Raw genomic sequence first — 11,950 nt, forward strand, 5'->3', positions numbered from 1 at the left:
GTTACCATTATTACTTAGCATTAATATTGTTATCTTTGCTTTACTTCAAGCAGCACCCCACATACACACCTGTTTTCATGACATACCCACAATTATGGCGCAGTATAGCGCTTTGTACTTCATAAACCACCTCATCACACTTCATCGTCTTTCAAACGTTTGGAAGCCCTGGGACATCACTGTTAACTCATTTCGCAGCTAAGGAAATGGAGGCAGTAGGAGGCAGTAACTCCGAAACCCTGTTTTCCCGTCTCTAAAATCCGGATCCCATCAACCCATTCGTTGCTCCCAGGTCCCTTGCTCTCGGAATCGTGTTCCGCGCGGCACTGACCTGAGCGAGCGCCCCGGGGCCCGGGACCTCGCGCCGGGTTCACAGCTACTAGGCACGCTCGGGCCGCCAGAGCCTTGTAGCGGCCGGGTCCGCTCCGCAGCCATGGCGCCTGCAGGGAAAGAAAAACAGCCAAGGCGCGGCGGGTCAGCAGAGCCGCGGGCGCCTAACAGTCCCCTCCCCGACCGGCCCCGCCTCGCATACAGACCTGGACCTGCGGCCGCTGCTCCCGGTCCGCAGCCTCACAGGGGAGCGGCTTCCGGTGCTGCCTGCGTCATCTCCGCGCGTCCCTCCACTCCTCGGCGCCCGGCGGAAGCGGCTGCACTTCCGGTCCCCGCCCGGAGGTGGGTGGTGGGAGGCTGGAGGCTGGGAGTAGGGGTGGGGAGAAGAGCGTCCCAGGAAGCAGCACGTGTGCTGTGCGGCCCTCACGGTGCTTAGGCTGGGTGCAACCTAGAACAGAGGTTCCTTTCGTACCGTACATCCAGGTTTGCACAGAGCGCTTATGTCCCTCCTCCAATCCGATCTTGCACCAGCTCTGCAGTAGTTTTTCTTATTATCCTCATTTTACGGAGGAGAGGGAGCTGTGGCTTAGAGAAGTTAAGAGACGTGTCCAAATTCATACAACCCGTTGGGCACCTCTTTGTCCCGAACACTGTTCTAGGGGATAGGGTTAGTGAACAAAAAACGCAAAAGCCCCTGACCGCCTGGGCCTTACATCTATTAGGAGGAGGAAGACAGATAAACTAAGTAAGGCTCGTGCAAAGGAGAAAAATAAAGCAAGGTAAGGAGGTTGTTGAATGAAAAAAAACAGTCAAGTGATGTAGATTTGAATGAATCACAACATTTACACTCTGGCTGTGGCCTGGTTACTTAACCTCTCAGACTTTGCTTCATCTGCATAGCAATTATAGTGAGCTCCCCATCCGAAGGCTCTGAGGATTGAAGGAAATGAAGCATGCAAACCTTTTAGCGTCAAGAACTAAAACTGAGCTAAAAAATCCCACGCACTCTTTCTCAACACTTTTTGTGTATGTACCATCTCACTCAGTTGCCACAACAGCCCCACAAGCTAGTAACTATTGTTAGGCCCATTTTTAGAGATGGGGAAACTGAAATCAAAAGAGGTTTAGGCATCTTGCCTAAGGTCATAGTAAATGGCTGTCATAGGATTTCAACCCCAACCGACTTCAGAGCACAAGTTATCCCTTTTTTTTTTTTTTTTTTTTTTTTGAGGCAACGTATCACTCTGTCGCCCAGGCTGGAGTACAGTGACACGATCTTGGCTCACTGCAGCTTCGACTTCTCCAGGCTCAAGCGATCCTCCCACCTCAGCCTCCTGAGTAGAAGGGACCACAGGCCCGTGTCACTATGCCCAGCTAGTTGTGTGTGTGTGTGTGTATGTATTTTTGTAGAGTCAGGGTTTCGCTATGTTACCCAGGCTGGTCTTGAACTCCTAGGCTCAAGTGATCCACCTGCCTGGGCCTCCCAAAAAGTGCTGGGATTACAGGGGTGAACCACAATGCCCAGCGCACAAGTTATCCTTGTTTCTCTGTAAGGGTTCCTAAACCATATGCGCATACACACACATTCACATACATCTTATACCAACACTGTCCAATAAGCCTTTTGCCAGTGATGGAGTTGTTCTGTTGATGCTGTCCAATAAGGCAGTCACTAGTCTCTTGTGGCTTCTGAACATTTGAAAAGTACCTGATGTAAATGAACTAAATTCTTAATTTTATTTAATTTTAATTTTAATAGCCACATGTGGCTAATGGCTACCATGCTTGATAGCACAGTCCAATAATATAGACAATAAGAGAGACACATGTCCAGTAGACGGTAGAGCATGGCCAAGGTTCCAAGCATCCTGACTTCATCTAGGGTACTTGAAACATGGGAAATAAAAATTGATTATGCGGGGTGGAAGTCAACTACGGTGTCCTAAAATAAGGTCTCAAGAGAGCAAATTTGATTTGCTAAGCAACAGGATGTCACTCTAGACTTCTAAGTCAGAACGTGACTGATGACAGCATTATAAGACATTTAGGAAGACATAGATATACAGATTGGATACTCTGTATGAAAGGGAAGGCAGTACCAGGGTAATCAAGAAAATCAAGCACCCGTATCTCTTTGGAGCAAACATTCTCAACCCCAGTACAGTTTGATGAATCAAATTGAAAAGTCCAGATGGAGCTGCCTCAGAGATAATATTGTTTGGACCTCTCATAACAAAGAAACCAAATTGTGCAAATTTAAGCCCAGAGGGGATCCAGGAGCAAAATTCATGACTATAAAAAATTTTTTAATTGCAAAATGGAAGTAATATTTAATTAAATACAAGACCTATTGAATTGTTAAATTCAGAATATGTAAAAATTCCCTTTCATTTGAAATTTTTAGGTTAGATTTTTCCCACTTTGTAAAGATTTTCAAGATTGCATGATGGTTGCTAAGAAAACATAACCAACTTTAAATATAAGAAGTTATTCCTAGCCAAATAATTACAAAAGCTGTTGTAAATGGCAGATAGGAAGATCAACATGTTGGATGTTGAAGGAAAGGACGAAATATAGCCTGGCATGAGAAAAGAATGCGCAGTATAATTGCTTGTGTGACAGGAACATGAAAATATGCTGAATGTTGTTTCTTTTCTCAAAATAAACTTGCTGGTAGAAATGATGTTTGGGATAATTCCTACACATGCATACTCCAGGAAAAGAGAAAACACCAAATGTTTAGTTTCTTCCATTCCGGCTAAAATGGACTGTATGTTGTCTTCCATTTTGAACTAAACTTGCCTGGGGGAGGTAGTTTAGATGACTTAAAATTGATTTAGTAAAGTGCTTGCATAGCCAATACTAGGGATTCTGAATCCTTCCCAATGAGCCATACACCAGACCTCACCATATGATGTTTCTTTGGGAGAAAATAATGCACCCACTAGGGATGAAAAATATTCCTCTATGTCTAGTACAGTTTTTTCATGTGTATGTACCAGGGAGCAGGCATTATTCCAGCTGTTTGGTTTCTTGAGATGCACTCCAAAAAAAAGTATAGGATATATCTACTTGTGCAATGTTGTTCTGGGTAACTGTTCTTTGAACTTCCACACACACTTTACCAGGAACTCAGCATAAAGACATGGGGTCAGTTTCATGAAGTACACAGGGTTGGAAGCATTTGAAGAGGTTTGCTTTGTCTATTCTTTGTTCTGGATTCACTCTAGCTGTAACATGATCAGCACCCACTCTCCTATGCAGTCAGCAGGTATTCTAGGATAAAAGCTCAGGTTGATTGGCAAGAAACCTTATCCTCAAAGGTTGAGGCACAAAGTACTTTACTGCAATTGCTGTTAGACTGGAGTGATCCTGAGATGCGTTTGGGCATAATTGGCATCTGGACTCAATAATTTCTAAGACCCTGAAATTGCTCACAGGCAACATGCAAGTAAGTTTCTTACAATCTTTAAAGCATTTGATATCTAGTAAAATAGGCTTTGAGGAAGCTGAAATTTTTTTCTATGTGTAAATGAGAAAATGGAAAGGAGTTCAGATTATAATTGCTGGGGTTTTTTTGTTTTGTTGTGTTTTTTGACTGTTTAAAGGACATGGGGGCCAGGCACGGTGGCTCACGCCTGTCATCTCAGCACTTTGGGAGGCCGAGGCAGGCGGATCACCTGAGGTCAGGAGTTCAAGACCAGCCTAGCCAATATGGTGAAACCCCGTCTCTACTAAAAATACAAAAATTAGCTGGGAGTGGTGTTGCGTGCCTGTAATCCCAGCTACTTGGGAGGCTGAGGCAGGAGAATCTCTTGAACCTGGGAGGCGGAGGTTGCAGTGAGCCAAGATCATGCCACTGCAGTCCAGCCTGGGCCTCTGAGTGAGACTCTGCTGTCTCAAAAATAAAGAGAAAGAGAGAGAGAGAGAGAGCAAGGAAGAAGGGAGGGAGGGAGGGAGGGAAAGAGAGAGAGAAAGAGATAAAGAAAGAAAAAGAAAGAAAGAAAAAGAAAGAAAGAGAAAGAGAGAAAGAGATAAGTAAAGATAGGAATTGTGATTCTCCAATGGTTAAGAGTGAGCTTTGGGGCTGGGCACGGTGGCTGTCACCTGTAATCCCAGCACTTTGGAAGGCCCAGGCAGGTGGATCACCTGAGATCAGGAGTTTGAAACCAGCCTGGCCAACATTGCAAAACCCCATCTCTACTAAAAATACCAAAATTAGCCAGGTGTGGTGGCAGACGCCTGAAATCCCAGCTACTCAGGAGGCTGAGGCATGAGAATCCCTTGAACCCAGGAGGCGGAGGTTGCAGTGAGCCAAGATCGCACCACTGCACTCCAGCCTGGGTGACAGAGCGAGACTCCGTCTCAAAAAAAAAAAAAAAAAAGAGTGAGCTTTGGAATCTGACAGACTTGAGTTCAAATCATGCCCTATTCCAACCTCTTACCCACTGTGTGATCTTGGGCAAATTACTAAGCTATTAAGCTACTCAGATGCTCAGCTTAATTATGAAAATAACCTATCTGAAAGGGATATTACCAGGGCTAAATGAGTTAAGACACATAAAAGTGCTTATCACAATACCTGGCACAAAAGCAAGTGCATAATAGGAGGTAACAATTATGGGAGGCTTTATTGATCGAAGATCCAATGAAAAGGGATTTAATTCATTTAATGTTCCCTGGCTCTGTTATACTACAATTCTGCACATGCCCTTTCAGACAGAAAGTTTCCATCTGTGTTGATGAGGTAGAGTAAGCTTGGCCTAGGTCTGTCTTACATCTCTGAAGAGGTGCTATGCAGATAGCAGTAATCTGTCCATATTGATGGAAATGTCAGATAGATTAGGAGACATTGTCAAAACAAACTCTGATTCAGTATTAGATTAAATTGGAAAGTCATACTAGAAGAATGTAAATATTTGATAGTAGCCAGGGTGTCATGGCTATCAAAAGCAGCCTCTTCATGGAAAAATAGCCCCTGACTTTTGTAATTAGAGAAGAAACGGATCCAGGTGCTCCCATTTGAGAAAGAACATCATGTATTTTCCTACAAGTTTTTATCACAGTGATACCACTTGTTAAGTTATATCCATGTGTCTGTGTCCAGTTCTTCTTGGTAATCCCAATGTCCAAGACAGTGCCTTGTATATAGTAAGTAAGCTTTTATCCAAACAAGCAAGAAAACAACCAACTAACACTTTACTCAGTGTTCACTTTGTGCCAAATACTGGAATCAGCAGCACTGGAGAAGACAGAGACACAATGCCTGCTGTCCAGGAGACCACAATCTAGTGGAAGAAATAGATAATAACAATATATCACAATAAACACTTAAAATAGAGTGTACTGCTAAATGCTGTGAGAGGTCCATATAGGGCTCAGTGAGGGCAAAAACAGGAATAGAGATGAAGCCTGAATGAACACGTGTCCTTTTCTTTTTTAGGTGACTTTCTGCAGACTTCGGACTCACCAGTGGTGTTTCATTCTATTTAATGTCATCCTATTTCATGCCTTGCTTTTTGGGGCTGACTTTGTGGAGGAATACTTTCTGCATTCTTTGCCTTATATAGATATGAAAGTTCTTGAAATTAAGAATAAGGCAAGAAAATTGAACATCGAACCCCTAAGAAGTAATCTCTCCAAATATTATGTCCTGAGCCAGTCGGAAATATGTAAAGGGAAGAACATTTTTTTGCTGTCTCTTATCTTCAGTAGCCCAGGAAATGGAACAAGACGGGACGTCATTAGGAAAACTTGGGGCAATGTGACCAGTGTCCAGGGGCATCCCATTCTCACACTGTTTGCTTTGGGAATGCCTGTTTTGGTAACTACCCAGAAAGAGATCAACAGAGAATCCCGTAAGAATAATGATATAATTGAAGGAATCTTCTTGGACAGTTCTGAGAACCAAACCCTGAAGATCATCACAATGATACAGTGGGCTGTGGCTTTCTGCCCTAATGCCCTGTTCATTCTCAAGTTGGATGAAGAGATGTTTGTCAATCTACCAAGCTTGGTAGACTATCTTCTCAATCTGAAAGAACACCTAGAAGATATCTATGTAGGAAGAGTTATTCATCAGGTTACACCCAATAGAGATCCTCAGAACAGCGACTTTGTCCCTCTTAGTGAGTACCCAGAAAAATACTACCCAGATTACTGCAGTGGTGAGGCCTTTATAATGTCCCAAGATGTGGCTCGAATGATGTATGTGGTTTTCAAAGAAGTACCCATGATGGTGCCAGCTGATGTGTTTGTAGGAATTTGTGCTAAGTCCATTGGCCTTATACCCATCCACAGCTCAAGGTTTTCTGGGAAAAGGCACATTAGATACAACAGATGTTGCTATAAGTTCATTTTTACATCCTCAGAAATTGCAGATCCTGAAATACCCCTAGCATGGAAGGAAATTAATGATGGAAAAGAATGTACACTGTTTGAGACATACTATGGGCTCGTTTCCTGCAAACTTCTGACGTACCTTGACAGCTTTAAACGTTTTCACATGGGGACCATAAAAAACAATCTCATGTATTTTGCTGATTAGGATTTCTTTAATTTTCCTTATGAGTCTATTATTTTAAAGTTACCTTCTACCCTGTTATGGAAAGCATCCCTTCTTTCCCGTGTTTTATGTAGGTTCTCTGAATCTTTAATTTTACTTGCAAAGGTACAAAATGTTTTCTGTGCTCTGGTGTACTCAATTACTGAGATCTCATTTTAAGAAATTTAAGTTGGTGTAGCATGATTATTTTCAAAATAAAATATTTCTTTCAGAAGAGAGAACTTATGTTTCATTGTTTGTTTAGTTTTTGGGTTTTTTTTGAGACAGGGTCTGGCTCTTGTCACCCAGGCTGGAGTGCAATGGCACAATCTCGACTCACTGCAACCTCCACCACCTGGGCTCAAGGGATCCTCCCACCTCAGCCTTTTGAGTAGCTGAGACCATAGGCATGCGCCACCATACCTGGCTAATTTTTTTTTTTTTTGGAGACAGAGTCTTGCTCTGTCGCCCAGGCTGGAGTGCAGTGGCACCATCTCTGCTCACTGCAACCTCCGCCTCCCAGGTTCATGCAATTCTCCTGCCTCAGCCTCCCAAGTAGCTGGGATTACAGGTGCCTGCCACCATGCCTGGCTAATTTTTGGTATTTCTAGTAGAGGCGGGGTTTCACCGTGTTGGCCAGGCTAGTCTCGAACTCCTGGCCTCAAGTGATCCACCCACCTGGGCCTCCCAAAGTGCTGAGATTACAGGTGTGAGCCACCACGCCTGGCCTAATTTTTGTATTTTTTGTAGAGATAGGTGTTTCATCATGTTGCCCATGCTGGTCTTGAACTCCTGGGCTCAAATGATCCTCCCACCTCAGCCTCCCAAAGTGTTGGGATTAGAGGTGTGAGGAACCGCAAATGGCCAATACACAATTCATTATAACTTAAGTTTTTTTTATATAAACTGACTAGTAAAAATTGTATATTTATGTTGTACAACATGTTTTGATATATGTATATATTATAGAATGGCTAAATCAAGCTATTTAACATATGCATCACCTGACATACTTTTTTTTAGTGAGAACACTTAAAATCTACTCTACTAGCAATTATCAAATATTCATATATTGCTGTTAATTGTCATGACCATGATGTATGATAGATCTCTTGAACTTACTCCTCGTGTCTAACACAAATGTTGGATCTCTTGGCCATGTCTGCCAAGTTTTCCCAACCCCCAGCCTCTGGTAACCTCCATTTACTCTCTGTTTCTATGAATTTGAGTTTTTTTACACTCCACATATATGTGAGCTCATGCACTTATTTGTCCTTCAATGCCTGGTTTATTTCACATAACAGAATGCACTACAGGTTCATCCATGTTGTTGGAAATGACGGGATTTCTTTCATTTATAAGGCTGAATAGCATTTTATTGTGGATATATACCACATTTTCTTTATTCATGCACTGGTGGACACTTAGATAGATGCCACTAATCTTGTGAGTAATGCTGCACTGAATGTGGGGAGTGCAGATATGTCTTTGACATACTGATTTAATATCTTTTGGATATGTATCAAGTAGTGGAATTGCTAGATTGTATGGCAGTTCTATTTTTAATTTTGTGAGGAACCTCCATAATGACTATTATTGGTTTGCCATAATGGCTCATTGTGGTTTTACTTTGCATTTCCCTGATGATTAGTGGTATTGAGCATTTTTTTTTCATATACCTGTTGGCCATTTGTACTTCTTTGAGAAATGTCTACTTAGGGCCTTTGGTCATTTCTAAGTCAGGTTATTTGGGCAGGGCACAGTGGCTCATGGCTGTAATCCCAGCACTTTGGGAGGCCAAAAGCAGGTGGATCACCTGAGATAGGACTTCAAGACCAGCCTGGCCAACAGGGTGAAACCCCGCCTCTACTAAACATACAAAAAATTAGCTGGACCTGATGGTACGTGCCTGTAATCCCAGCTACTCGGGAGGCTGACACAGGAAAATCTCTTGAATCCAGGAGGTGGAGGTTGCAGTGAGCCGAGATGATGCCACTGCACTGCAGCCTGGGCAACAGTCCGAGACTCCGTCTCAAAAAATAAGATAAAATAAAATAAATCAATCAAGTGATTTGCTTTCATGCTATTGTGTTGTTTGAGTCCTTTATCTATTTGGATATTAACCCCAGAACAGACATATGGCTTGCAAATATTTTCTCCCATTCCATAGGTTATCTCTTCACTGATTGCTGCTTTTGATATGCACAAGCTTTATAGTTTGGTATCATCTCATTTGTCTATTTTAGCTTTTGTTGCCTATACTTAAGGGGTCATAGCCAAGAAAATCTTTGCCCAGACCAATGTCGTGGAGCTTCCCCCACCTATGTTTTCTTCTAGTAGTTGTACAGGTCTTACATTTAAGTCTTTAATCCATTGTGAGTTGATTTTTGTATATAATGTGAGATGAGGGTATACTTTTATTATTCTGCAGGTAGATATCCAGTTTTCCCAGCACCATTGATTGTAAAGACTATCTTTTTCCCATTCAGTGTTCTTGGCATCTTTATCAAAAATCAATTGACTATCAATGAATGAATTTATTTCTGGGCTCTCTGTTGTGTTCCATTGGTCTATGTGTCTATTTTTATAGTGTACATGCTGTTTAGATTACTGTAGCTTTGTAACAGATGTTCAAATCCAGTAGTATGATGCCTTCGGCTTTGTTATTTTTGCTCAAGATTGTTTTGGCTGTTCAAAGACTTTTGTATTTTCATATGAATCTTAGGAATGTTTTTTCTATTTCTGTGAAAAATATCATTGGAGTTTTACTAGGGTTTAAATTGAATCTGTATATGGCTTCAGGTAGCAGGGACATTTCAACATTAGTCCTTCCAATCCATGAACGTGACATATCTTTTCTGTAATTTGTGTCATCTTCAATTTCTTTCATCAACATTTTATAGTTTTTATTACATAGATTTTTTAATGCCTTATTTATATTTACTCCTAAGTATTTTGGGTTTTTTTTTCTTTTGATGCTATTATAAAAAGGATAGTTTTCTTCATTTCTTTTTCAGATAGTACATTGTTAGAATATGAAAATGCTACTGATTTTCATAAGTTGATTTTTTTCCCTGCAACTTTACTGAATTTGGTTGTCAGTTCTAACAGTTTTTGTTTGCTTGTTTTTTGTTTTTGTTTTTGTTTTTTTTTTTTTGAGATGGAGTCTCGCTGTGTTGCTCAGACTGGAGTGCAGTGGCATGATCTTGGCTCACTGCAACCTCCGCCTCCCAGGTTCAAGCAATTCCCCTGTCTCAGCCTCCTGAGTAGCTGGGACTACAGGCGCCTGCCACCATGCCAGGCTAATTTTTGTATTTTTAGTAGAGACAGGGTTTCACCATATTGATCAGGCTAATCTCAAACTCCTGACCTCAGGTGATCCGCCCACCTCGGCCTCCCAAAACGCTGGGATTACAGGCGTGAGCCACTATGCCCAGTGCAGTTCTAACAGTTTTTGATGGAGTCTTTAGGGTTTTCTCTTATAAGGTCATGTTGTCAGTAAACAGTGACAGTTTCACTTCTTCCTTTCCTATTTGGAAATACATATATTTTTAATTTTTATATTATTTTTTATATATATTATATATACATTATATATATATTTGAGACAAGATCTCGCTCTGTTGCCCAGGCTGGAGTGCAATGGCATGAACACAGCTCACCGCATCCTTGACCTCCCAAGTTCAATAGATCCTCTTGCCTCAGCCCCCCAAGAAGCTGAGAATACAGGTATGCACCACCTCGCCCAGATAATTTTTGTATTTTTTACAGAGATGGGATCTTGCCATGTTGCCCAGGCTGGTCTTGAACTCCTGGCCTCAAGTGATCTTCCTGCCTCAACCTCCCAAAATGTTGGGATTACAGGTGTGAGGTACCACACCTGGCCTATTTGGATAATTTTATTTCTTTTTCTTTTTTTTTGAGATGGAGTCTCACTCTGTCGTCCAGGCTGGAGTGCAGTGGCGTGATCTCGGCTCACCACAACCTCCACCTCCTGGGTTCAAGGGATTCTCCTGCCTCAGCCTCCCGAGTAGTTGGGATTACAGGCGCCCACCACCACTCCCGGCTGATTTTTGTATTTTTAGTAGAGACGAAGTTTCACCATGTTGGCCAGGCTGGTCTTGAACTCCTGACCTCAGGTGATCCATCTGCCTCGGCCTCCCAAAGTGCTGGGATTATAGGCGTTAGCCACTGCACCCAGCCAATTTTATTTCTTTTTCTTGTCTATTTGCTCTGGCTAGGACTTCCAATACTATACTGAACAGAAGTGGTGAGAGTGGGCATCCTTGTCTTGTTTCTGATTTTAGAGGAGAAGCTTTTAACTTTTTTTTTCTGTTGAGAATGATGTTAGCTATGTGTTTGTCATGTGTGACCTTTATTGTGTTGAGGTACATTCTTTTAATCCTTTATTTTTGAAAGTTTTTATCAGGAAAAAATGTTGAATTGTACCATATGCCTTTTTTGCATCTATTGAGATGCTCATATAATTTTTTTTCCCCTTCATTCTGTTAACATAGTGTATCATCTTTATAGATTTGTGTATGTTGAACTATCCTTGCATCCCTGGGATAAATCCCACTTGATTGTGATGAATAATCCCTTTCACATGCTGTTGAATTTAGTTTGCTAGTATTTTATTGAGGATTTTTGTACCTATGTTTATCAGGGATATTGGCTGGGATCTTGTTTATTTGTGGCTTGTAATTTTCTTTTCATGTAGTCTCTTTCTCTGGCTTTGCTATCAGGGTAATGCTGACCTCACAAAATGAGTTTGAAAGTATTGCCTCTTCTGTTTTGAGGGGAGAGTTTGAGAAGGATTGGTATTAATTCTTGTTTAAATGTTTGGTAGATGGCTTCAGCAGTGAAGCCATCAGATCCTGGGCTTTTCATTGGTGGGAGATTTTTTATTGCTGATTCAATCTCTTTACTCTGTGCTGGTCGGTTCAGATTTTCCATTTCCTCATGATTTAGGATTGATAAGTTGTATGTGTCCAGGAATGTATTCATTTCTTCTAAGTTATCCATGTTGTTGTTGTATAATTGTTCATAGTTGTCTCTTAAAATTCTCTTTTTTTT

The 11,950-nt window shown here is 41.6% G+C and overlaps 2 protein-coding genes across 7 annotated transcripts in view; one reads left to right on the forward strand and one right to left on the reverse strand.

The window, feature by feature from the left end:
* FBXW2 (F-box and WD repeat domain containing 2) overlaps window positions 1-669 on the reverse strand; it is a 34,327-nt gene extending 33,658 nt beyond the window's left edge. For 2 of the 6 annotated variants that reach the window (XM_054502823.2, XM_054502822.2), the window contains exons 1-2: window positions 537-669; window positions 332-440 (exon numbers count right to left, since the gene is read on the reverse strand). Coding sequence is in view for 2 of the 6 variants with exons in the window: in XM_054502821.2 (XP_054358796.1) it covers window positions 70-145 (76 nt within the window). In the remaining 4 variants the exon portion in view is untranslated. Of the gene's footprint in view, window positions 1-69; window positions 441-536 lie in introns of those variants that run through there. The other 4 variants (XM_063649874.1, XM_063649875.1, XM_054502821.2 and 1 more) reach the window with 4 other exon arrangements.
* Window positions 650-8,960, forward strand: B3GALT9 (beta-1,3-galactosyltransferase 9). Its single transcript, XM_054502824.1, has 3 exons — window positions 650-1,109; window positions 3,595-3,781; window positions 5,774-8,960. The coding sequence occupies exons 2-3, from the start codon at window positions 3,776-3,778 to the stop codon at window positions 6,875-6,877; spliced, it is 1,110 nt and encodes a 369-aa protein (XP_054358799.1). The 5' UTR covers window positions 650-1,109; window positions 3,595-3,775; the 3' UTR covers window positions 6,878-8,960.
* The last annotated feature ends 2,990 nt before the right edge of the window (window positions 8,961-11,950 follow it).

This window comes from Pongo pygmaeus, chromosome 13 (genome assembly GCF_028885625.2).
Source record: "Pongo pygmaeus isolate AG05252 chromosome 13, NHGRI_mPonPyg2-v2.0_pri, whole genome shotgun sequence".
Classification (NCBI taxonomy): Eukaryota; Metazoa; Chordata; class Mammalia; order Primates; family Hominidae; genus Pongo; species Pongo pygmaeus.